Source organism: Hemitrygon akajei, chromosome 10 (assembly GCF_048418815.1).
Source record: "Hemitrygon akajei chromosome 10, sHemAka1.3, whole genome shotgun sequence".
Taxonomy (NCBI): Eukaryota; Metazoa; Chordata; class Chondrichthyes; order Myliobatiformes; family Dasyatidae; genus Hemitrygon; species Hemitrygon akajei.
The window spans coordinates 66,673,368-66,699,788 of NC_133133.1; the positions used below are offsets into that span (position 1 = coordinate 66,673,368).

The window sequence follows — 26,421 nt, forward strand, 5'->3', positions numbered from 1 at the left end:
ATACAAAGAAAACCTCCACTGGAAAAAGCAGGCCACACTTCTTTGTTTGGACAGACAATGAAGTTGAGCTGCTTCTGTGAAGTAGAAACAACTACAAAGTCAGCAAAGCAGTGCAGAACGTGGACTGGGAGTCGTCCCAAACCAAATACAATGACATCCTCGACCGCTATAAAGAACAGTACCTCACGGCAGAGCGGTCGGAATCTCTGGGTAAGGACTACCCGCACAAATTGGACGATATAACCAAGACAATTATTGTAACCAAACTTAAGGTGATTCTCCACAAATACCGGCAGGCAGTGGATGTGAGACAAAAAAGTGGACAGGGTAGAGTAGTTCTACTGTACTTTTGAGTTGTGTGAGCAAATCTGGGGGGGGGGGGGTCTCATCAGCCACAACAGCAATTCAAGACGGCATTGAAACCTGCGATGTGGAGGACAGGGTCGATGTACATCACAGCAACTGATGTATAGCCTCTTCACCCACTTCGACAAGTACACCTGACTCTGACAGTTTGGACCAAGCAACAGGTGATAGCTGCAACATGTTTGGTGTCGAATCTCGCTGTGAAAGACTTGGTCCGCATTTGTCCAGTTACAGACTAGAAAAACTTAAAAAGAAATTGCCAAACAATAGACAACTGTTGGCTCTTGGACTTAAAACTGAAAAAACAAATACTGGAACATATGGAGGCAACTGACAGGAAGCTTACAGACAGTATGACCCGGCTGACGACGAACATTGAAAAACTGACTAACTCTGTTGCAGAGGGATTTGCAATGATGAGGAATATGACGGCTCCCCCTCCCCCCAGTAATTTTCACCGCTACAATACCAGCCTCACAGCCACTACAATAGCTACACATATGGACACACAGACCCCTGGGTGGCCCCACCAACATCATCCCCACTCCCACAGAGGGGTCACCCTGGAAACATTTCCTACAGCCATAATCTCTTCACCGATGAAAGGGATGACAGCTACAACTAAATGCAATAAGGCTTGTTACTGGGCAAAAGTGAAATTTGCTGTTACTTCATTTGTTTGCCTTTACTTTTGCCATGTCTTTCTGTATTACTTTGCTGTATTTAACATGTGCAATAAAAAGAGTTATTGGGCAAAAGTGATTTTATTTTTACCTGAGTAAAAGTGAAACTTGTAATTTTCCTTTCTAGGCCTTAACATTTTCACGTCTATGCCAAACATAAGCTACTAGTTAAAAATGACATTTTGGAAGTAATGACAATTGCATCTATTGAATGTTAAACAATACCCTGTTAAATGTATAAAACATGTCTGCATCAGTGTTATCTTGTATTTCCATACAATGTTACATTAGGCTGTTACACATCTATTGTCAGAGAAGTACTTCCATAAATAGGTAAACCACCTTCATTCAAGCAAGGACAGAAAACAGGGCAAAGTGAGTATATTTATTTATTCAGTAAGTTATGGGTCAAAGTATTTGGTGAATACATTTCTAACTCTTCTGGCTTCAGTCCCATTGCCATCTGTTCTGAAAGTGTTGGATTGTGTGGGGGGTTGAAATTCTCTGTCATACTGCAAACCTGCAGTAAAATTCTGCTGAGGAACAGTCTCCTTGTTTGTCTCACAGAAACTGTGCAGCACAAAGCATGCATAAATAACAAAGGGAAGATCCTCCACATTTTTGTTCATTGCTCTGTGCAGAGCACCAAATCTTGCCTTCAAATGTCCAGAAGAGCATTCAATTACCATTCTTGACTTGCACAAGGACATGCCAAAGTACCATTCCTGTGGGGTCACACTACCGTTAGTGTACTCTTTCATAACATAAGGCATTTGGGGGTATGCAGGGTCTCTCAGCAAAAAAAACAGGACTGGCATCCTTACCCTCCACCACAACTCGTCTGTAAGAGGGGATCCTCTCGTTTTTCAAGTAGTCATTAATTTTTGAATTTGCAAATATATGAGCATCATGAACACAGCCTGGCCATTTCACAACAATGTCCATAAAGCAGTATTTGTAATCACATGTAGCCTATATGTTCAAAGAAAATTTGCCCTTTCTGTTCGGGTAATCTGTGGAATTTGTTGTAGGCTGTTTAACTTCAATGTGTGTACAATCGACCTCCTCCAAACACTGAGGCTTGCCGTGAGCATGGTGGAAGTTGGTTACAAGGTACTTCATCTCAGACTCTGTGCGTGGGATCTTGATATATGCAGGGCCCAGATGTACAGTTATAGCCTTGCATACTTCTTTAATTATCTCGGACACCACCTGCCTTGGTAATCCAAATGCATTAGCTGTTTTCCTGAGCCTTCCTTCGTTGCTTAGGTAGTACAAAGTGCAAGCGACCTTTTTAACCACATCCACCGGTGATCTCATTTGCGTTGTCTGGCCTTCGATATGAGGACGTAATAGTTCACTTAGACGAAGCAAGGAGCTCCTGGATATTCTAAAGTTATCACACCATTCTTCAGGAATCACAACTTCATTTGCAAAATTGTCTCACCACACACTGGTTCAGCCGGGTCATCTCCAAAACCGTGGTCTTTGTATGGTTGGTAACGATGTTGACGTTGTGCAGATCCATTGCACAGCAAATGTGAATACAAAAGACACCTTCTTGCACGTAGATGTGCTGCCTGTACATGGTAGATAGCTATGTTTAACTCCAAACAAGCTATTAACGTAGACAATAAACAACACATGCATGAAGCTGTCCGCCATTGTTGTTGTGGTGTTGGAGGTTGCATTCAAGAAAACAATGAAATGCCGCACGGCCACCACCATCTGTCTCGGCATATCACGAGAGCATTTTTAAAAAGCTCCGGTTAACCCATACACACTACACCGCCCAACTGGCGTTTTCAGATTTACACACTCTGGAGAGCGTTTTAGAAAAGCTCCATTTTCAGGGGAGGAAAATGCCGTTTCAGAGGGTCAAAACAAAGAGAAAAAGCTTCATTTACAGATTTATTCAGTCTAGTGTGGACGTAACCTCAGCCAGGTATGTTGAAATGGACTCCTCTTCCTTTTGATTCTGCTTATGAATCCTAAAGCTTTCTGCAATCAACAATAGGTTTGATTCCAAATGTTCCTGCATTACTTTCACAATATCAACAGATCTCATTTCTGTTGGTTGAGTTAGAGCAGTTAAACTTTGAAGCAAAACTGTATGCCTTTAAAAGCAATGCATTCAGCAAAATTGGTACTTGTTTCTCACTGGCTATTTTATTTGCTTCAAGATAGTGCTCAATTTGCTCAGTATGTAATATCTAGTGATCTGTTATGTAATCAAATGCATCAATCTTTCCAATGTAGCCAGCCATTTCTGCTCTTCTTTTAATGATTATTATCACTTAGTGCTCTCTGTTTATGTCTCCATGAATTAATCTTTTTTCTGCCTTTTTTTCAAATTCGATCATGTCTTCCCTTCTGAAGAACATATGGTGCACTGTGTTTTTACTTACTGTTCCTCAGTGCGCTTTAATAGGTTGACAGCCATGTTGGGTTCATTTTAAAAATACGTTGGTGCCACTGTTATGCTTTGTAACTTCAAAACATCAAACTAATTCAAAAAAGACACGTAAGTCCAAAATATGAGTCTAACTTCATGTTTACTTCAAGTGATGTCCACATATAACCCATAATAATTTAAATGAGCAAGAATACATAACCCACCTATATACAGTATACATGTATCCAAGATACTCAAATATTACTGAAATATTAAATACACATCAGTAACTGGCAAAACCATAGAGAAATTTACAAGTCTATAAATATGTTGTTGACAAAGTACTAGCAAAAAAAAGATGAAGGAGGGGACTGTGCAGTATTGAAATAGATCGTATGTAAATATCAATTAACAGAGGATTTCATTACAAGAGGAAGGAAGTCTTGTTGCACTTGTAAATTGAGCCTTTGTGAGAATGTAGCTGAAGTATTGTCTACAGCTTTTGTCTGCTAACCTTGGAGGGATGTCATAGAAGCAGTGAGTGAAAATTCACTGGATGAATTTTCCAGGGTTTGTCTGGATGAAGAAGAATGAGTAGATATGAGATGTGTCTTTTAGAATTGAGAAGAATAGCGGATTTTAATGAAATATACATAATTCTTCAAGGGCTTCATAGGTTAGAAGGAAGGAAAATATTTCACCTGACTGGGGAATCTATGACCAGGGAGCACAGGGCTGACAATGAGGAGACACTTCTTCACTCACAGAAGGTATGAGTTGAGTTACTTAGCTGAATGACACTATAAGTTTAGATTTTGTATTATTTCAAAACTAGAATTTAATAGACATCCAGGAACTAATAGAATCCAGGGATGTAGACACTGAAGTAGAAATTATTTAACATTTAGAGATTTTAGAGATACAGCACGGAACAGGCACACATTCCTGCAACCCACCTATTTAACACCAGCCTTATCAAAGGACAATCTACAATGCCTTATTAACCTACTAACTGGTGTGTCTTTGGACTTGGGGAGGAGGAGCATCTGGAGGAAACCGACACACTCAGGGAGAATGTACAAATTCCTTACAGATGGCATCGGAATTGAACTCTGAACTTCGGAACACCCCACATTGCATCATGTTAACCACAGCGCCCAAAATAACCAGAGTCTTGAAAAACGGTGAACCATGTTTTTATAGTCTTATTTTTTTCTATTTCTTAAGCTCTTATTTGGGTTGGAATACAAAATATCTTTTAGCCACTCTGAGTCCAAGTTACTCAAAGCTTCCAACTTTTGAATATTTGCAGATTCAAAATCCAGATAGAATTACAGCTTATTCTTAAGAAGTGAGTCACCCAAAAATTGACTAATTTTTTGTAAATTTTCTCTATGCAGACATAAGAAAAACAAGTTTTTATGTACATATACGGTATACAGATGCTGACTATAGAATAAAAGAATATAGCAAAGCAGAATGTCACTTAGTTTATCATGCTTCTACTCGAATTGAAAAGACTTCTGAAACAATCCTTACTTTCCCATGGCATTGCTCAGAAACTCTCTAAATATGACCTGGAGTATCCGGTTATTGACGGGAATTCAGACAGGAATTGGGAACTCTTGCCTACTTGAATTGAATTCTGTACACAAGTCCACACAGGCTGCATATTTAGTGTATGCACTTCCAATCCTATATGCAGCAATGAAAATCTTAAACATCAGTGTGAGTACTGCTGGAAAATATGGCAAATTACTAGATTTCAAACACATGTTCAATTTCCCTTTGAACATTACCTCATGAGGTTGGATTGTTTCCACCAAATTTTTTGAAGGACCCTGAGAAATTCATTACCAAAATAAATTGGGAGAAAGTATTCTTCCGAATGCTTGGGACAGTTTACATCAATAATATGAGGGCAGCAGTCCTCAGAGAGACACGATGCTCTCCGCCCCCAGCAATTCAGCAGACAGCCACATGTCAGTCGTATTCCTTCCACCCCTTTGACGCCAGCCCCCAAATAGTAATGTGCCAATGGATAGGATGAGCATTGATCGACGTCTCTGTGAACCAATCGGAAGAAAGCCGTGTCGGGTGGGTTTGACCTCACCACGCTGAACGCGTAGGCGGGCCTGGTTTTGCAGTGCGCGCATGCGCGGATGTCGGCGGGAGGCGGCGGGCGTGGGTTCAGCTAGGAAATAGTGACACAAGACGGAGGTGGGGTCTGTGGCCCGGGTTATAGGCTGGGAGCAGTGAACTTCAGGCTAGACAGCTGCTCCGTTTTGAACCATTGTGTGTGTATGCGCGTTTCCCCGGTAAGATAAGGAAAAAGTGGAGTGGTGAAGTAACGTTTGGGTGAGGGAGTGAAATGGTGGGCCGGGTCGCTGTCACCCATTACCGACACCCGTAGGCAGAGCGTCCCGGACGCGCAGACCTTGCCCGGGATAGCACACTCGGCACCAGCGCTCAATATGGACGGTCAACAGCCGCCGGCAGGAAGCGACTCGCCGCCCCGCAGCCGGGACAGGCCAACCTCAAAGAAGAAACCTCCTGAAGATGACCCGAGAAACAAACCCAAACTGGTGAGTACTGCAAACGGTCAGTGTGGTTTAGGTTATTTTTCATTCCCTTGTTACGTTATTGGTGTTGGGATTAGATAACCTGGTTCCAGTAAAATCAGATTAACACGATGTGCAGCTCCACGGCCTTTTTGACGTATCTCAAGTACGCCAGTGACATCTGTTGCTCTTCAAGCGCTTCCAAACCTTCCGTTTTTAATTAATGACTGCAATGAAAGGCGTAGCTATACTTAACACTGGCTTGGCAAACAGTTGCATATGGTGTTTCCTAATACTCATAATGTCCAATGAGGAACAAATTGTACTTCTCAATTGCACATCCCAATCTTCCTCTTCTACTTGCACTTTCACTTGACAGTGTAACTTTATGTAACTTGTATGTATTTTTTAAGCTTGATATTTATGAATAAGAGGGTAGCAGCAACTTAGTTTTTCCATTTGTGGTGGTCTTTTCTGGGCACATGCCATCATTTTTCCTACATTGTCATTTCGTTCATATCCAAATTTAATTGTTCCAACTTTGACAATTGAGATAATCCTGCTGCCAAGGCCTGCATCTTAAACTTGCAATCTTAGCTGCTTTGCCTTTTCAACCCTCTTTGCTTTGCTAAGGTGCTAATATGAATATCTTTAATGAAGTGTTTAGGTTAGTTTGAAATCTTTTATAGCTTGTTAAATCTTGGTGTTTCTTTTTGTAAACTGTCTCCAGCCAGAGTGGAGATGATTGGATCAGTCAAACTTTTTGATCACCAGTGAAGGGGAAAAAACAATCTAGATAAAATCTGAAAGGAAACAATGCTGGTGAAGCTGCATTTGGAAAGAGAAATAGGCTACACTTCAGGTTGGAGATCCTTCATAACTCAAAAGGAGCCAAAAGAAGCTTGCAACACTGCAGGTGTGTGTGTGTATATACCTGCGTACCTGCCCAAGTCTTCCTGCTCTGCACTTTGCAACTCCCATGTTCTCATTGAGTATATCAGTCTGGTTACTGCTTATCCCCATGCTCATCCCACTTTTACTCTCAGACATATCCCGCTACCCAAGCTTGCAAAGTATAGAACAGAAGACTTGGATATCCCATCCTACCATCACGTTCAGTTTTCTAAGCTGGTTTAGTCTAGCTTTCAATTTGGACAAAGGATCTCAGGCCTGAAATGTTGACATTCTTTTCCCACAGATGAAGGTTTTGACAGCACTTTAATGCAAATTGTGGAAGTAATTTATGCATTAAAGAGCCTCCACTCGCTCATTTTTTTGGACAATAATGTTTGGAAGTTGAAGCAAATTTTTCTCTTTTACTCTAAAAACAGATAATTTATTGATTTTTTTGAGATAAGGGAAGTTGGATGATCAATAGCAAGTTAAGAATCTAGTTAGGATTTTGCGATTTATTGAAAAGTGCTCTTTTAATGTGGCCATTTTTAAAAAAAACAAACACAAGGGATTATTACCAGAGGGACAGGATAGTAAAGTTGGTTGATTCTGCTGAGCCTCTGTTATTCCACAGTTTGATGTCTGCATAAAGTATGGTATTTAAGTAAGGATTTGCTGGAGAGTGTTGAGAAGATTTACAGGGATGATATCAGAAATGAAGCAGGGAAGGTGAATAAACTGGAACTTAAATCCGAAAGAAAAGTTGGTGGGTGGTGGATAATTATGTAACATATTTGTATATCAATGAGTGCATAGTCAACAAACCTGACTGATCCAACCAACTGGTGCCACCGTTGTAATAGAATACTGCTCAGTGATCTAATAAAACCTTCAAAATCTTTGTCCTGATGACCTGAAATTTCCCCACACTTCCCGTTTCTACCTCCTACCCAAGATCCACAAAGCTGCCTGTCCAGGTAGACCCATTGTGTCAGCTTGCTCCTGCCCCACTGAACTTATTTCTGCATACCTTGACACTGTTTTATCCCCCCTTGTTCAATCCCTTCCCACCTATATTCATGACACTTCTCACGCTTTGAATTTTTTCAATGATTTTAAGTTCCCTGGCCTCCACCACCTTATTTTCACCATGGACGTCCAGTCCCTATATACCTCCATCCCCCACCAGGAAGGTCTCAAAGCTCTCCGCTTCTTTTTGGATTCCAGACCTAACCAATTCCCCTCTACCACTACTCTCCTCTGTCTAGCCGAATTAGTTCTTACTCTCAATAATTTCTCCTTTGGCTCCTACCACTTCCTCCAAACCAAAGGTCTAGCCATGGGCACCCGCATGGGTCCCAGTTATGCCTGCCTTTTTGTTGGCTTTGTGGAACAGTCCATGTTCCAAGCCTATACGGGTATCCGTCCCCCTCTTTTCCTTTGCTACATTGCTGCATTGGCGCTGCCTCCTGCACGCATGCTGAGCCCGTTGACTTCATTAACTTTGCCCCCAACTTTCACTCTGCCCTCAAATTTACCTGGTCTATTTCTGACACCTCCCTCCCCTTTCTTGATCTTTCTGTCTCCATCTCTAGACAGCCAATCTACTGATATCTACTATAAGTCTACAGACTCTCACAGCTACCTGGACTATTCCTCTTCCCACCCTGTCTCTTGCAAAAATGCTATCCCCTTTTCACAATTCCTCCGTCTCCGCCACCTCTGCTCTCAGGATGAGGCTTTTCATTCCAGGACGAAGGAGATATCTTCCTATTTTAAACAAAGGGGCTTCCCTTCTTCCACCATCAACTCTGCTCTCAAAAGCATCTCTCCCATTTCCCGCACATCTGCCCTCACCCCATCCGCCCACCACCCCACTTGGGATAGGGTTCCCCTTGTCCTCACCTACCACCCCACCAGCCTCCGGATCCAACGTATAATTCTCCGTAACTTCTGCCACCTCCAACGGGATCCCACTACCAAGCACATCTTTCCCTCCTCCCCCCCTCTGCTTTCCGCAGGGATCGCTCCCTATGCAACTTCCTTGTCCATTCATCTCCCCATCCCTTCCCACCGATCTCCCTCCTGGCACTTATCCTTGCAAGCGGAACAAGTGCTACACCTGCTCTTACACTTCCTCCCTCACCACCATTCGGGGCCCTAGACAGTCCTTCCAGGTGAGGTGACACTTCACCTGTGAGTCGGCTGGTGTGGTATACTGCGTCCGGTGCTCCCGGTGTGGCCTTTTATATATTGGTGAGACCTGACGCAGACTGGGAGACTGTTTCGCTGAACACCTACGCTCTGTCCGCCAGAGAAAGCAGGATCTTCCAGTGGCCACACATTTTAATTTAACGTCCCATTCCCATTCTGATATGTCTATCCATGGCCTCCTCTACTGTCAAGATGAAGCCACACTCAGGTTGGAGGAACAACACCTTATATACTGGCTGGGTAGCCTCCAACCTGATGGCATGAACATTGACTTCTCTAACTTCCGTTAATGCCCCTCCCCTTCTTACTCCATCCCTGATAAGTTTTTTTTCTCTGTCCATCACTCTGCCTGTTCTCCATCTCCCTCTGGTGCTCCCCTCCCCCTTTCCTTCTCCCTAGGCCTCCTGTCCCATGATCCTTTCCCTTCCCTAGCTCTGTATTCCTTTTGCCAATCACTTGTCTGGCTCTCAGCTTCACCCCACCCCCTCCGGTCTTCTCCTATCATTTTGCATTTTCCCCTCCCCCTCCTACTTTCAAATCTCTTACTATCTTTCCTTTCAGTTAGTCCTGACAAAGGGTCTCGGCCCGAAACGTCGACAGCACTTCTCCCTATAGATGCTGCCTGGCCTGTTGCGTTCCAACAGCATTTTGTGTGTGTGACCTGAAATTTCGACCATTTTCTCTTTTTCCATAGATACTGCCTGGCCTGCTGAGTTCCAGCATTTTGTGGATATTGCTTTGATTTTCAGCATCTGTAGATTTTATCCTATTTGAAATTATGAATGGTTTTCATATCATAGTTACAGAGAGAATGTTTCCACTTCAAGTGAAGTCAAGTTTATTGTCGTTTCGACCATAAACTGCCGGTACAGTACACAGTAAAAACGAAATAATGTTCCTCCAGGACCCTGGTGCTACATGAAACAACACAGAACTACACTAGACTGTGTGAGACAGCACAAGACTAGCACGTAAGACAACATAAAAACTGCACTAGCCTACAGACCTGCACAGGACTACATAAAGTGCACAAAACAGTGCAGAGCAGTACAATAATTAGTAAACAAGACGATAGGCACAGTAGAGGACAGGTTACAATATAATAATAAATGTTGTAGATGTCAGTCTAGACTCTGAGTTTTGAGGAGTCTGATGGCCTGGGGGAAGAAACTGTTGCACAGTCTGGTTGTGAGAGACCGAATGCTTTGGTACCTTTTGCCAGATGGCAGGAGGGAGAAGAGTTTGTGTGAGGGGTCTGTGGGGTCCTTCACAGTACTGTTAGCTTTGTGGGTGCAGCATGTGGTGTAAATGTCTGTAATGTGGGAAGAGAGACCCCGATGATCTCCCCTGACCTCACTATCCGCTGCAGGGTCTTGCGATCTGAGATGGTGCAATTTCCGAATCAGGCAGTGATGCTGCTGCTCAGGATGCTCTCAATACAACCCCTGTAGAATGTGATGAGGATGGGGGGTGGGAAATGGACTTTCCTCAGCCTTCACAGAAAGTAGAGGTGCTGCTGGGCTTTCTTTGCTATGGAGCTGGTGTTGAGGGACCAGGTGAGATCCTCCAACAGGTGAACACCAAGAAATTTGGTGCTCTTGATGATCTCTACCGAGGAGCCTTTCTCTATTTTATCAATCACTTTCATAATTTTACTTTGTATGTTTCTATAAGATCTCTTCTCATTCTTCTAAATTCCAGCAAGTGTAGTCCCGGGTGACTTAATCTCGCCTCATAGGTTAACTCCCTTCATCTCTGAATCAACCTGTTGAACCTTCTCCGAACACCCTCAAAGGCAAAATATCATTCCGGAAGTAAGAAGACCAGAACTGCATGCAGTACTCCAGGTTCAGCCTTGCCATGTTCAGTTGCTGGGCTTTCTTGGCTATGGAGCTGGTGTTGAGGGACCAGGTGAGATTCTCCGCCAGGAAATTTGAGGTGCCGTCGATGTTCAGTGGGGAGTGGTCGCTCCGTGCCCTCCACACAGCCCTTGGGGGGGGGGGGGCCCTGTGCTCAGTGTGATGGTGTTGGAGATGCTGCTCCCGATCTGGTCTCCCAGTCAGGAAGTCAAGGATCCAGTTGCAGAGGGAGGTGTTCAGGCCCAGCAGTTTCAGCTTTCCAATCAGGTGCTGAGGAATGATTGTGTTGAACCTTGAACTGAAGTCTATGAACAGCATTCGAATGTATGTGTCTTTTTTATCCAGGTGGGTGAGGGCTAGGTGGAGGGTGATGGCAATGGCATCTGTTGAGCAGTTGGGACGGTACGCAAACTGCAGGGGGTCCAGTGAGGGGGCAGCAGGGTCTTGATATGCCTCATGACGACCCTCTCGAAACACTTCATGATGATGGATGTGAGATCAATGGGACAGTAGTCGTTGAGGCAGGACACTGAAGACTTCTTCGGCACGGGGACGATGGTGGTGTCCTTGAAGCATGTTGGAATGATGGTGCTGCTCAGGGTGATGTTGAAGATGGCAGTGAGAACATCTGCTAGCTGGTCTGCACATCCTCTGAGCACTCTACCAGGGATGTTGTCTGGTCCAGCAGCCTTCCGTGGGTTGACCCTGCATAGAGTTTTCCTCACATCGGCCACGGTAAGACACAGCACCTGGTCATTGGGAGGAGGAGTGGTCTTTCTCGCCACCACGTCATTTTCCACCTCGAAACGTGCGTAGAAGTTGATCAACGCACTTGGGAGGGAGGCATCACCAACGCAGGCAGGTGGTGATGTCCTGAATGCCCTTCCACGTGCGCTGCGTGTCACCGCTGTCCTGGAAGTAGCTGTGGATTCGCTGGGCGTCTGCACGCTTTGCCTCTCTGATGGCCTGGGACAGTTTGGCCTTCGCTGTTGCTGGGCTGCCTTGTCGCCTGCTCTGAAGGCGGAGTCACAGGTCCTCAGCAGCGCATGCACCTCCGCGGTCATCCATGGCTTCTGGTTAGAGCGTGTACTGATGGGCTTGGACACAGTGACATCGTCGATGCACTTGTTGATGTAGCTAGTCACTGATGCCGTGTACTCCTCTAAGTTGGTGGAGTCGCCATCGGTTGTAGCCCCCGAATGCTGTTCCCTTGTGGGGAAGAGCATTGCTGTAAGAGAAATCCAGAAAAGAAATATCGTTAATCAGAGTGGCGAGAAGGTGTAATCGACTGTACTGTTACTGATTATAGATGAGGAAAAATGAAAGACTTATCTGAGACATAAGCACTAGCATGGATTAGATGGGTCAGAAAGCCTCTTCAATGTTGTTTATACTTGATTTGCTTTCAGTAGAATATTTGCTCAGTTTTATGTCCGGTCCCATCTATATCTAATTGGTGGCTCCACCATTGTTGCCACTATACTTTGTTCTTTTGAAATGTAAGGGCACATTTTGCTACATCATGTAATTTGCTACTTCCGATGAACTTCCACACCCGTTGCCTCAGTTTGTGTATAATCTTCCCAGCTATCGTGAGAATTAGTGGTTTACGGTGGTAGATCACTACAGAATAAGTACCTGCCATTTTCAGTCCAATTATTTGGCAGTCCTGAACGGTATCTGAGACCCATGAACATGCAGCATGGAGACAATCCCTTCGGCTCAAATGGACCATGCCAACCAAGTTGTCTTATCATTTTCCAACTTTTGGTTCCATAACCTTCCAAGCTTTTCCAATCCTTGTAACTTTTCCAACTGGCTTTTAAAAGTTGTCACTGTACCTGCCTCAAACACTTCCACTGGCTGTTCCTTCTGTACAGGGACCACCCGAGGTGGAAAAAGTTGCCCCTCGGGTTCTGATTAAATTTTTCTCTTCTCGCCTTAAACCTTTGTGTTGTAGTTGTTACTGTTTAACCCTGGGAGAGAAGACTGGAACTTTCACCCTAGTGTGTCCCTCTTGATTTAATACACCACTATGGGGTCACCTCTCTGTCACCTCTCAGTCTCCTACACGAAAAGAATAAAGTCCTAGCCTGTTCAATCTCCTCCAAGCTTGGTCCCTGAAGTCCTGGCAACATCTTTGTGAATCTTTCCTGTGCTATTTTCAGTTTAACATTCTTCCTGTAGCCGCTGACCAAAACTGAACATAGTACAATTAAGGCCTTCCAGGCGTTCCATACAATCGCACCATGACCTTCCAACTTTTAGACTCAATGCCCTGAGTTGCAAAGGCCAGCATACAAAAAGCCTTCACCACCCTGTCTACCTGTGGTGACACTTTCAGGGAGCCATATACTCTACTGAATCAGATCAATTGTGAGAATGGGGTGAGTGCACATGTGGCCGATTGATCGTGCGATGAATTGACTGGGCCTTCTCTGTGCGGGAGGCACTCTTTTGGACGTGGACTTTTGAGAACGCAAGTGAGCCTGGTTCATGCTCCCAAACTAAGTTGCCCAGCATGTACTGTTACTTAGGACGCAGTAAAAAAAGCATTTAATTATACTACGTTGTAGTTTTTGTTCTGTTCATGCATAACATTTTGGTGATCAATACAAGAATGGCTGCTTGTCTCCAAGCATCCAGGCCATTTTGGGCCACAACTATGGCAAAACCAACTGTGGGAACCTGGCTGCGATGGAAGAAAGCCTTCCTGGACTATATAGGACTCCTACCAATTTTAACACCAGCAACAAAGCTGGAGGAAGCACTGCAGCTTAAGCTACTCCACATGCACTTGGGAGGACTTGGACAAGAAATACTTTGATGCTCTGTACCTACAGAACAAATCTGAACTGACAGACGTGTTTGTGGCTTGGACAATGTTTGAGGGAAACACAGGAAAATGTCTTTACAGCACACTTCAGGTTCTTGCTGTTGCGGCAGACCCCCGATGAGAATGTAGATGATTTCATCATAAAGCAGATCCTAATGGTGCAGGAATGTAAGTACAAAGATATTTGCCCAAGCAAATTTGAAGAAGCAGTATTTCCCCAAGTGTTGATTGTTGAAGTCCAAGATGGGTGGACATAGGACAGACTTCCGTCTGAAGAGCACAATTCGTCCTTGGACAACCATGTTCCACAGATCGCCACCAAGGCAGTCAAGAGAGGCCAATGCAGATTCAACTGCCTCTCAAACTATCACTGTTTGCTGGGGGTACCAACTCTCAGCCTGCAGTATCCACAGAGATTACGTAAGCCTCCACAGAGATGCCCTTGCTGTGGGGAAAGTCATGCCTAATGGTCCAATTATAAGCATCAAAAAGTACCGTAGATTCCGGATTATAAGCCGCTACTTTTTTCCCACATTTTGAACAGCTTTGAACTCTGCGGCCTTTAATCCAGAGCGGCTAATACATGGTTTTTTTTCATGCCGCCTCGTAAACATTTTGCCTCGTAACAGTAGACCAATAAAATTGATGAGTAGTTCACAGAGGTCCAATGAAATTGTACGATAAATCAAGCGCACTTTCACAATTAAATTATTGTAAATCAGTCATTTGTACTCACCCTCATCAACATGGAAAATACTCGAAGAAAAGCAAGACCCGAGCGCGTCAGACCCGAGCGCATCAGACCCGATTAGACCCGATCGCGTTACGCAAGCGCGTTAGACCCGATCGCGTTACGCAAGCGCGTCAGACCCGATTAGACCCGATCGCGTTACGCAAGCGCGTCAGACCCGATTAGACCCGATCGTGTTACGCAAGCGCGTCAGACCCGAGCGAAAACGCTGCTTTTAAGTTAAAGGCGATCAATAACTTTTCCTGGTAGGCTGCAGTATATATATTTTTACCAGTCGCTAGGAGATATTGGAATGTTGTTCGTGCTGTTCAGTAAAAAAGTATATGCAACGTAATTTGTGTTACCGATACGTATGTATATTTAAAAGTAGCGGTGCGGCCTAAAATCCGGTGCGGCCTTTACAATTAAAAAATTGATTTTATTTCTAAAATTAGAGCCAGCGGCTTTTAATCAGGTGCGCTCTGTAGTCCGGAATCTACGGTAGTCTACTGGTTCTGTCAGAAGGTAGGGTACCTTGAAAAGCTGTGGTTTGCTTAAGCAACGTGCCATGAGAAAACAGCAGAATTCAGCTGTCAACAGCACGCAAGGAGATGACAGAGCAAAGAAGTGTGCACCTTTTTGCAAATCCATGGCAGGGGCTACTGAAACCAGCCTTCTTGCTTGGTTACACTCACAGTGGACATAAAATTTCAGCTATTCAGTATTCGGCAGCTACACTGGAGGTAGTGTGGAAGTGTGTGGTGTCTTTATGGCAGAAGTGTTTCACTGATGTGGTGGGGCTGTGGGTGGGGGTGAACCTGTTTCACTTTCCTTTGCATGTGGTTGGGGAGGCCAACAGCCTAATTCACTGGGCAGAAATTGGATTAATAATATACCATCAGTACTGTCCTGCATCAACTGTACTGGGGGGAACCCCACATTGAATTCTCAAAGCGGTTTTCTAAGCTGATGCTTTGGACCAGGGGTCCGGCAGCTAAGTTCAAGTCGAAGGAGAACTGCAAGCCAAATTTTTACAAGGCCCACCCAGTGCCGTGTGCGATTGTCTCAAAGGTACAAGAAGAACCTGATCAACTGCAGAAAGCAGATGCGATAGAGCCAACTGTACTAGAGTGAATTTGTGGCAAGCAAGAAGCCATGAAACAAAAATATGATATGCATACCGAGCTGTGAATGTTTGGTGCCAGAGGCAAAGCCTACACATGTATTTTGCAGGGAGAAAGCTGGCTATCGGCTGTCATCTGCAATTGTCACATTCAAATAGCTGAACTTGACCTGAAAGATGGACAAATTGTTAGGCAACATTTGGATCAAATATGCCAGTGAACTGACAGGGAACCCAGAGAAGCTACAAAAGCATCCTCTACTGATGAAGATAGTGTCTTGGTGGATGAACCAGTGGACTTTTCAGCAAGAAGAGGGGATTCACAGTCCATTGCCCTTGATAAACAGCTAACCAGGCAGGCAGTGAGAGAGAGAGAGAGAGAGGCTTCCGCCACACCCCAGGGCAAGGATGCACCATCCAGTTGACTGCTAGCAAGTGGGATAGATATTTCATTTTTCTCAGTTCACCTCACTTATTCCCTTCCTCTCTGGTTCCCACCTATAGGTGTAAGGGATGTGCGTCAACTCAATTGTGGGAGTGCACATGCGGCTGATTGATCACGCACTGAATCCGTTAGGTTTCTTCTTGTGGGAGGGACTTTTTTGGGTGCAGGCTTTCAAGCATGCATATCCTTCATCTCAGTGGGTCCACTTCATAGCTTCCACACTAAGTTGTCAAAACAACAGCACAAACTCCTGAGACACACCATTAGTCATGGGTCTTCAGTCTGATGGACAACATATAAAGTTAAATCAAGCATGTGACATCAAGGCTTTACTTCCAGATGAACTCAGTGCCTTCTATGCTTGCTTTGACTGTCAAAATATGGAGGATCCATCACAAGCTCCCACAGCCCCTGTTGTTGCCATGATTTCAGTCTGTGAAGCAGATGTGCTAGTAGCCTTCAGGAGTGTCAGCCTACAAACAGCATCAGGCCCAGATGGACTCCCTGGCTAAGTACTAAAGACCTGTGCTGATCAATTGGCTGGAGTGTTACTGAGATCTTTAACCTCTCGCTTCGGCAGTCTGAGATATCCACCTGCTTCAAGCATGCTTCAGTTCTGTTGGTGCCTGAGAAGAATGTGGTGACCTGTCTCAATGACTATTATCTGGTAGCACTTGCATCCACAGTGCTGAATTGTTTTGAGCGTTTGGTGAGGAAACGTATCCATTCCTGCCTGAGAAGCAACTTAGATCCACACCAATTGACTACCGGAGCAACAGGTCCACAGTGCATGCCATCATTTGCTCTTCACTCAACCATGGAATTTCTGGACAGCAGAGATGCATATATCAGGACATGCTCTCTTTTTGCTGCTGCCATAATGAAAATGGTACAGGAACCTCAGGAGTCACACCACCAGGCTCAGGAATATTTATTACACCTCAGCCATCAGGCTCTTAAATCAAAAGGGATAACTTCACTCGCCTTCACTTGCCCCATCATTGAAATGTTCCTACAATCAATTGACTCACTTTCAAGTAATCTTCATCTCATGTTCTTGATATTTATTGCTTATTTATTATTTATCTTTCTAATTTTATTTGTCCCACTTGGTCTTTTGCACACTGGTTGAATGCCCAAGTTGGTGGGGTCTTTCATTGATTCTTTTATGGTTATTATTCAGTGGATTTATTGAGTATGTTTGCAAGAAAATGAATTGTAGGTTTGTATATGGTAGCATATATGTACTTTGATAATAAATATACTTTGAACCTTCCACCTTTACCCTTTGCTTTTTACCATCAAGTTGATTGTGTACCCAGTTAGCCAGCTCTCCATGTGGTCTAACATTCCAGAACAACTTACTATGTGGAACCTTATCAAAGATCTTACTGAGGTCCGTATATTATGTCTACTTTGCTATCAGCATCTTTCTTGGTTAGAACATCAGAAAACTCAAATCAGATTTGTAAGACATGATCTTTCATGCACAACTCCTTGCTGACTACCCCCTAAACCTGTTTTTCTAGACGGACTGTAGTTCCCAGATTTTTCTTTGCTGCTCTTAAATAAAGGCACAACATTTGCTCCCCTCCAGCCTTCTGGCATGTCACCCATCATTATATAAATATCTGATCCATGACTCTCGCATTTCTTCTCTAGCCTCTCACAACTTAATCACTTCCTTCCTGCATTATAACGATCAAAAGTGCACATAATTTTCCGGATGTGATCTCACCAGCTTCGATGGATCATAGATCATGGAGAAAAAAAACAATGGGTCATGTTTCACTTACTTTGGTGTTCTGTGTTATATCGTAGTGAGAATCAATGTCTGTGGAATTGTACTGCAGGTGCAGTCATCTCCTGTGGAGATTCAGTGTACATTCCATGGATTTAAAACTCTTGGTAGAATGCAATGGATCTTTGTGAATGTCCTTCTGACAGTAGCAGCACTGAGAAGAGAACGGCAGTTTTGAAAAACTGACCATCCAGTGGGTTCTGATCTGCACGTTGTGGCTAGGAGATATAGCTACGAGAATGGTGATAAACATTAGGGATATTTGTACTGTTAGTGGATGTTGCTTGTGCACACTCAATTTTAGTATGTTTTACTTTTTGCACCTCATAAAGTTACCCCAATATGTGCATTATATCAAGATTACTCAAATTCAAATTTTAAAAACTTGCCATACATGGTTCCATTCAAATATTTTAAAAAGGTGAAATGCTCTAGTTATCAATATTTTAGGTGTAATTGGCAAAAATTCTGACTTTCTTATCAACCAGATGAGTTCTGCATTCCATCGCTACTATTGTAGCCTTTCAGTGAGTTACTTGTCCTCACAGTAATGATGACGTCTGAATTGTCTAGTGCATCCAGTACAATGATAGTTCGCTTGGAATGCATTTCTGGAAATGCATACTAATTAAATCAGCTCTAAAATGGATCATTGTGCCATTTTTATTAATGCATTGATATGTATTATTGACAGCATTATCTTTCTAATGAATAATAAATAAGGCATTGCAATATTCATTTAAAAAGTTCTCATTTAGTGAGACTTCAGTGCAGATTAACTCAAACTCAGACAAAAAGTACAAGTGAGAGGCAGCAGGTGGTTGTGATCAGCTGATCTTGGAGAAGATGGATCAGGTTGTGATTCTACCTTTTAAGGGGAAAAAATATCTATTGTTAATTTGCAACTTGGATTAAAGTTGAGGACCTGTCATTTCAATTCGGGTCATTGTTATAAAATGGTTCTAGTGTAGATTTCATAATAAAAGTTTGTAGTGGTGGATTTCTTAAAAGAATTAGCTTGTTAATTAAGCTGTTATACAGGTAGCACACGCAGTGGAGCAAATTTCGTACCCAAGTTCGGGAGAAGCAAATAAGAACAATAGATCACCTACATGGATAAATAAAGATGTACATACAAAATTAATGAAGAAAAGACAGCTATATAAGGATACAGAAAAATATAGTAATGATGTTAACCGTAGGGCATATGCAAATGAGAGCAATAGTCGAGAAAGAAATTTGGATTGCCAAAAGACAGGTTGAGAAGGATATTGCTGATAATGCTGAGATTGACCCCAAGAGACTTTTTCAAAACTTCAGGAGTAAAAGAAAAGTCAAGGAGGAAGTTAAGTGTATTAGAAATAATAGTGGAGTGATAAATAATGCAAAGAAGGACATAGTGGATACTCTTAATTGACATTTTGCTGAAGTATTCACGTATGAAGATGTTAGCAATATACCAGTATAAGTAGAGAAAAATAAGGTTGTTTTAAGTGACTTGGAGATCTTACAAAGTGAGCTCCTGTTTCAGTTGAAAAGGCTGAAAATTAATAAATCTCCAGGGCCAGATAACATATATCCAAGGGTACTTAGAGTTCTGTGATTACAGTCGGCCCTCCTTATCCCTGGATTCCGTATGCACGGATTCAACCAACCGTGGATCGGGAAAACCCAAAAGTTCTCTCTGCAGCACTCGTTGTTTGAGCATGTACAGACTATTTTTTCTTGTCATTATTCCCTAAACAATACAGTATAACAACTATTTACATAGCATTTACATTCTATTAGGTATTATAAGTAATCTAGAAATGACTTAAAAGTACAGGCAGTCCCCGGGTTATGAATGAGTTCTATTTCTGAGTCCATCTTTAAGTCGGATTTGAAGTCGGAATAGGTACATCCGGTATTATTTAGCGTCAGTTAGTCAAATGTTTTTCTTAGTATATAATACATATTTTACCTCTTCTATGCATATAAAACACTTAAGAAACATAAGTATTTCAATAATTTAACCACTGCGTTGCTTAGTAATAATTGTAGCTTTCATCGGGGCAGGGCCTTTCACATGCTCCATTAAAATTGTTCTGATCGTTGACTGACTGTAGCCTAACGCCTTGCCAATGATCGATGGCATTTCACCTCTTTCCGATCACTTTATTACTTCCAACTTATTTTCAATTGCGATCGTGATTATTTTCGTGAACAGAAACACTGCGGATTCATAGCTGCGCCGCCAGGTCCTAATGTCCACCTCACGCAGACATGTTAAATAAAGTCCGGGGTTCCGCTGGATCCTAAAGACCACTGCACTGAGCCAGGTTAAATAAGGGACTTGAGCATCTGCGAATTTTGGTATCCGCGGGGGTCCCAGAACCAATCCCCTGCGGATAAGGAGGGCCGACTGTATATACAAACACCTAACATGTTTTTGTATAAAAGTCTGTGAAGACTGGTGAAATCCCTAAGGACTGGAAATGGGCTAACATCGTCCCAGTATAAACGTGTGTCATAGGTAAGGTAATGAGATGAAAAAAGCAACTGATAAGAACACACATGTTAGCAGAAAGCCAGCATGGGCTCAGAAAGGGGAAATCATGTTTTACTAATATGCTGGAGTTCTAAGAAGAAGCAACTAACATTTATAACAATAGAGTGGTAGTAATAGAACAATTCCGTAACAATAGAACAGATAACAATATCTACTTGGACTTTCAGAAGGCTTTTGACAAGGTATCCCACAAAAGGTTAATAATCAAATTACAGGAGGTGGGGATTCAGAGTAAGGTGTGTGAATGGAAGCAGAATTGGCTCAAGAACAGAAAAGGAGTTGTGCGAGGATCATTTTCACACCTAAAAGTGGGGCTCTGCAGGGATCAGTTTTGGGGCTGCTGTTTTTTAAATTTGCATTAATGATTTGGAAATGCGAATAATGAAAAACTACAAACAAGAGAAAATCTGCAGATTCTGAAAATGTGAGCAACACTCACAAAATGCTGGAGGAACTCACCAGGTCAGGCAATGTCTATGGTAAAAAGTACAGCTGACATTTTGGGCCAAAACCCTTTGGCAGGACTGGAGAAAAAAACTGAGGAACAGATTTTAAAGCTGGGGGGAGCGGAGAGGGAACCAGCAGCTGATAGATAAAACCTGCAGGGGGAGGGATGGAGTGAAGAGCTGGGAAGTTGGTGAGAGATAGAAGCCCATGGAAGAAAGAAAAAGTGGGAAGAAGCATCAGAGGGAGGCGATGGGCAGGCAGGGAGATGAGGAGAGGGAGGGAAAATGAAATGGGAAATGGAGAAGGGGGGGGTTGGGGGGTATTACTGGAAGCTTGAGAAATCGGATGTTCGTGCCATCAGGTTGGAGGCTATTCAAACAGAACATAAGGTGTTGTTCCTCTAACCTAAGTGTGGCTTCATCACGACAGTGGAGGAGGCTGTGGATGGATATATTAGAATGGGAAGTGGAATTAAAATGGGTGGCCACTGGGAGATCCTACTTGATTTGGTGTATAGTGCGTAGATGCTTGACGAAGCCATCTCCTAATCTATGTCGGGTCTTACCCATGTACAGGAGGCCACACCGGGAGCACCGAACACAGTAAATGACCTTAACAGGCTCTCAAGTGAATTGTCACCTCATCTGGAAGGACAGTTTAGGTCGTGAGGGAGGAGGTGTAGGGGCAGGTGTAGCACTTGTTCCACTTGAAAAGAGGGAGATCAGTTGGGGGGATGAATGGAGAAGGAAGTCGTGTAGGGAACGATCCCTGCAGGAAGCAGAAAGTGAGGGGTGGGAGGGAAAGATGTGCTTGGAGGTGGCGGAAGTTATGGAGAATTATGTGCTGGATGTGGAAGCTGGTGGAGCGGTAGGTGAGGATGAGGAACCCTATCCCTGGTAGGGTGGCGGGAGGATGGGGTAAGAGCAGACGTGTGAAATGGAAAAGATGTGGTTGAGGCCAGCTTTGATGGTGGAGTAAGGGAAGCCCTTTGAAAAAGGAGGACATCTACTTTGTTCTAGAACGACAAGCCTTATCCTGAGAGCAAATGCAGTGCAGACGGAGGAATTGAGGAAAGGGGATAGTGTTTTTACAATTAGTAGGGTGGGATGAGGTGTAGTCTAAATAGCTCTGAGAGTCCGTGGGTTTGTAATTGATGTCAGTGGATAAGTTGTCTCTGAAGATGGAGACAATGAGATCAAGAAAGCGAAGCGAGGTGTCAGAAATGGTTTGAGGAAGGGAAGAGAAATACATTAGTAAAGTTTGCAGATGATACAAAATTAGGGGTTTGGGCTGATAATATTCAGGCAGCAGAATCAATAAATATAGATATAAACAAAATTCAGATGTGAGCAGATAAATGGCAGGTGAAATTTAATGAAGTAAATGTAAAATATTATATTGGTTAAGTAGAAATATTAGATATAAATTAGCTATAATTTGAGGGCGTCTTGAGTTGAAAGTGCACTGAAGCCAAGCGCTTCAAAGCGCTTCTCATTGCCCAACTGACAGTGATAGGAATTGAATTATGTACATCATTTTGGCTGTTTTATTGTCAGTGATAAACATTCACTGGCAAACAAGAATGTGGATGTTTGTCAAATTGGTGAAGAATGCTGTAACTTATTGGCATTCTGCAGAATAGCAATATGCACAGTGTCATGTAAAACTGATTTTCCTGCTCTTTGTGCAGATTACAAGGCTCCAATATGACTAAAGGAAGTAGGCTTGCATTAGTATGTTTGAAGAAACAATGATTATTGTTCCTGATGTTCACTTTTAATTGATCTGAAGATTTTCATTTGCTGAATTAAATCCTTTTGAGTCTTACGAAATTTATCTCTATAAGCAGCCAAAGTGCTACTTCTACCCATTCGCTGCCTCCCTCACCCCCACTCATGGCCCCAAATAGCCCTTCCAGGTTGGACAATGGTTCACCTACAAATCTTCTGAGGTTGTCTATTGGGTCTGGTGCTCCTGATGTGACTCCTCGACATTGGTGAGACCTGTCATAAATTATGGCAGCACTTTGTTAAATAAGTCTATTCCATCTGCAAAAAATGGAACTTTCCAGTGGCCAAATATTTTAGTTTTGATTCGCGTTATGGTATGTCAATCTATGACTGCCCTTTGTGCCATGATGAGGCCACCCTCAGGGTGGAGGAGCAACACTTTGTTCCCTCTGTGTAGCTCTCCAACCCGATGACATGAATATCGATTTCTTCCAGTTTAAAAAAAAATTCTCTCCCCCTCCTCTCTTCTGTCCCCCACTCTGGCCTCCCATCTCTTCTCATCAGCCTGTCACCTCTCCCTAGTGCTCCTCCTCTTCCCCTTTTTCCAACTCTCCTCTCCTATTGGATTTCATCCTCTCCAGCCCTTTACCTTTCCTATCCACTTGGCTTCACCTATCACCTAGGTATCCTCCTTCTCCTCCTCCCATCCTTTTATTGTGGTGTCCTCCTCCTTCCTTTCCATTCCTGAAGAAGGTTCTCAGACAGAAATGTCTAACCTGCTGAGTTCTTCCAGCATTTTGTGCATGTTTCTGTTGCGTCTTGCTGTGATGGAATTAGGATTTGTTTTAACCATTTTTCTTAAAAATGCCAGTGGCTGTCAATTCTGACTTATCTACCATGCTCAGTAATGACTAATCACAAATGGGCAAATTTTTTATTTGGCTGTTAAAACTTCAGTTGAACCAATATTAGCTGTTAGATCAGAATGTTGGAATTCAAATTATAAATCAACCTTTGGCAGTCTAAATTTAGTTAGCCATATAAGTTTAAAGCTTAAATAGGCAATTTGGGGTTTGATGCTGGTTATAAAATAAACATGCATGAGCTTTTGTGGATGCTGTTTCTTGCTTTATGGCTTGGAATATTGGATACAAGCAGCTGAGGGCCTGCCAAGTTTGTGTTTTTGTGACAAGATGAATGGGACTAATTAAATGTTTTTCAGGACTGACCATCAGTCCCTCCTATGTTGAATGGTCATGTCTCCCCTTGTATTGTTAGACGAGATTTTCCTGTATATTCTACATTCTCTTGAAGTCTGCTTTTGCTTATGATGTAAAATTAATTAGTGGAATTTTTTTGTTTTGAAGTACTTTATCGGCAAGCAAATATATGGGCTATGGTTTGATTAGATGCATCTATTTTTCATATTCCAACATACAAATGAAAAATTCAGGGACTGTTGAGATCATTTTGTGTTTGATGTGTACAGTTGAAACGAATAGCATAACATGAAAGCTCATTGCTGCAAAAGTGAGTATTCTGCTTCTGCAGAGATTCTGTCACAACCAACAGTTCAACTATATGGAAGAAGGGTAAAATATCCTACTTGCAAATACGTTAATGACATTAAACTAGGTGGGATTGTGTGCACAATGAAAAGATTTAAATGTAATATGGAAAAACTGAGTGGGTAGGAACATGACATAGAATATATTGTAGACCATTTCGTTTATAAAGGAAAAGCTGTTGAGTGGTAAAAAACTGGGCTTAGATGTTCTTGTATGAAAGTTCCTGATGGCTAGTTTGCGGGTGCAACAGTTAGGAGGATTGACTTTATTATACATAATTAGGTATCATTTGATTCGATCTTACAAATCTGAGTCCAAAACTGGGCAGGTATCACCCAGAATTTAATTTAATTGCCACTACAATTAATATTGTCCAATGAGGTATTTTTGTCTTGTAAATTGAGATCTGACTGTGGGCAAAATTATACCTATTTTTGATATTTTTCTATGTACACCACTTGCATATTAAGTCAATTGAAAATTAGGTGTCCTTTCTGGTTCAGTTGTAAATCTGGAACTTTCTGGTTCTGATAAAATTATGCTGTTTTCTCTATTTGAGATATCAGACTTAAAATCGTGTTCAGAATTGGCAAGAGATCCTGCTGAAACTGAAATTGTGAACTTGTAAATGCTTTTATCTAGCAATTACTGTATTTTGTGCCATAAATTTTGACCACATGAATTCAGGGGAGGATCACAGATGTCTTCTACAGAGTAATGCTGGGGTATCTGCATGCATGACCTGTACCTGATAGACACTGCATTTGAGTGAAGAGGGATGCCTGCAAAACAAAGGAAATTTCTGAATTAAATGTCAGTGTTTTAAAATAGAAGTGATTTTGGGTATTTGAATAGCTGAATTGGTTAAAAAAAAATTAACATCCATTACTAGTTTGAGAATTCGCTAAGCATATGGTGTGGCTTAGTCAAAGTTTAGCTTATTTCATAAACCTGAAATTCTGCAGATGCTGGAAATCCAGAGCATCATGCAGTTCTGGAGGAACTCAACAGGTAAGGCAGCGTCTATGAGGAGGAAAAGTCATTGTTTTGCACCGTCCCGGGTGAGGGAGAAGGTGGATGTGGAAAGGGGATAAAGCAAAAAGCCCTTCCATCAACTACCTTCACCCTCCCCCACCTTTTTCTGTCGCCTTTGCCCTTTCCAGTCTTGATGAAAGGTCTTGGCCCAAGGCATCAACTATTTGTTCCTCTTGGATGCTGCCTGATCTGCTGAGTTAGCTTATTTCAGGGTTTACTCTGAACTGCCCATATGATATTTCAACTTGCAGTACTTTATTCTGCAGGGCCTCAGCCTTTTTAGATTAGGATGTTTTGGCGGATTTTGAAGAGGTAAGTTGAACTTGTAAGACCTCGGTGGTTTGCTGGTGGCCGCATGATCTAGCCCAATGTTGGGTTTGAACAGATATTACAGTCCTTGTAAGTGCTTTTACTATGTTGGAAAATGGAAAAACAATAATTGGTAGGATGACTAATATCTGGCCAATATATATGGCCCAACTAGGGGGATAAAAAGCTTTGTTCTTGTATTAACAAGTTTTGTGGTTTCTGCTGAAATTCTAGTAATGACCAATGGAGAATTGTTATGTAACTGCCCTATTAATGGTATAATTGATAATTTAATGGATTTGTTGGGCTATTAACATGCCCCAATGGCATAATGCATCCAGTTTGTAGTGTCGGAAGGGTTAGCTGTACCGTTTGAGAGAAATTGCCATTTTTCAGTTCAAACTGCATGAAACAAAGTTTTCTTGCAAGATTGTTAAGTGGTAAATATGAATTTTCTAACCTTCCTTTAGTTTTAATTAAGTGCTCTGTAATCTTCAAAGGCATTCCTTGCAAATTTGGTTTTCCTTTTGGCAGAGGAAATAGCCTGTTTTCTTCAGCTCTTTTAGGAAGTATGATCAACATATTAAGGAATAGGTTGGAAACATGAACAGTGGTTAGAATGTGGAATTTGTTGCCTCAAGATTAATTTGAATTGAGTAGGATTGATTCTTTAAAATGAAAGTTGTACAAATATGGGTGTGTAGCAGAGAAGTTGAAGACATCTTAATAGTAGAAAAAGCATGGCAGGAGGTTTGTGTGCAGTGGAAATACTTGCATTTACCAGCTGGACTTAATTTGTTTTGCTGAGTATACATTCTCTCGTAAATTTGGATGAGTTGGGTGATGGAACATTGGCATGTGTGCGAATTAGTTTTCA

At 42.5% G+C, this 26,421-nt stretch overlaps 1 protein-coding gene across 4 annotated transcripts in view; it reads left to right on the forward strand.

Moving 5' to 3' along the window:
- The first annotated feature begins 5,603 nt into the window (after positions 1-5,603).
- Positions 5,604-26,421, forward strand: part of diaph2 (diaphanous-related formin 2) — a 601,287-nt gene continuing 580,469 nt past the window's right edge. For all 4 annotated transcript variants that reach the window (XM_073058409.1, XM_073058412.1, XM_073058410.1 and 1 more), the window contains exon 1: positions 5,604-6,029. In XM_073058409.1, coding sequence (XP_072914510.1) covers positions 5,919-6,029 — 111 coding nt within the window. In that variant the 5' untranslated portion in view covers positions 5,604-5,918. The remainder of the gene's footprint in view (positions 6,030-26,421) is intronic.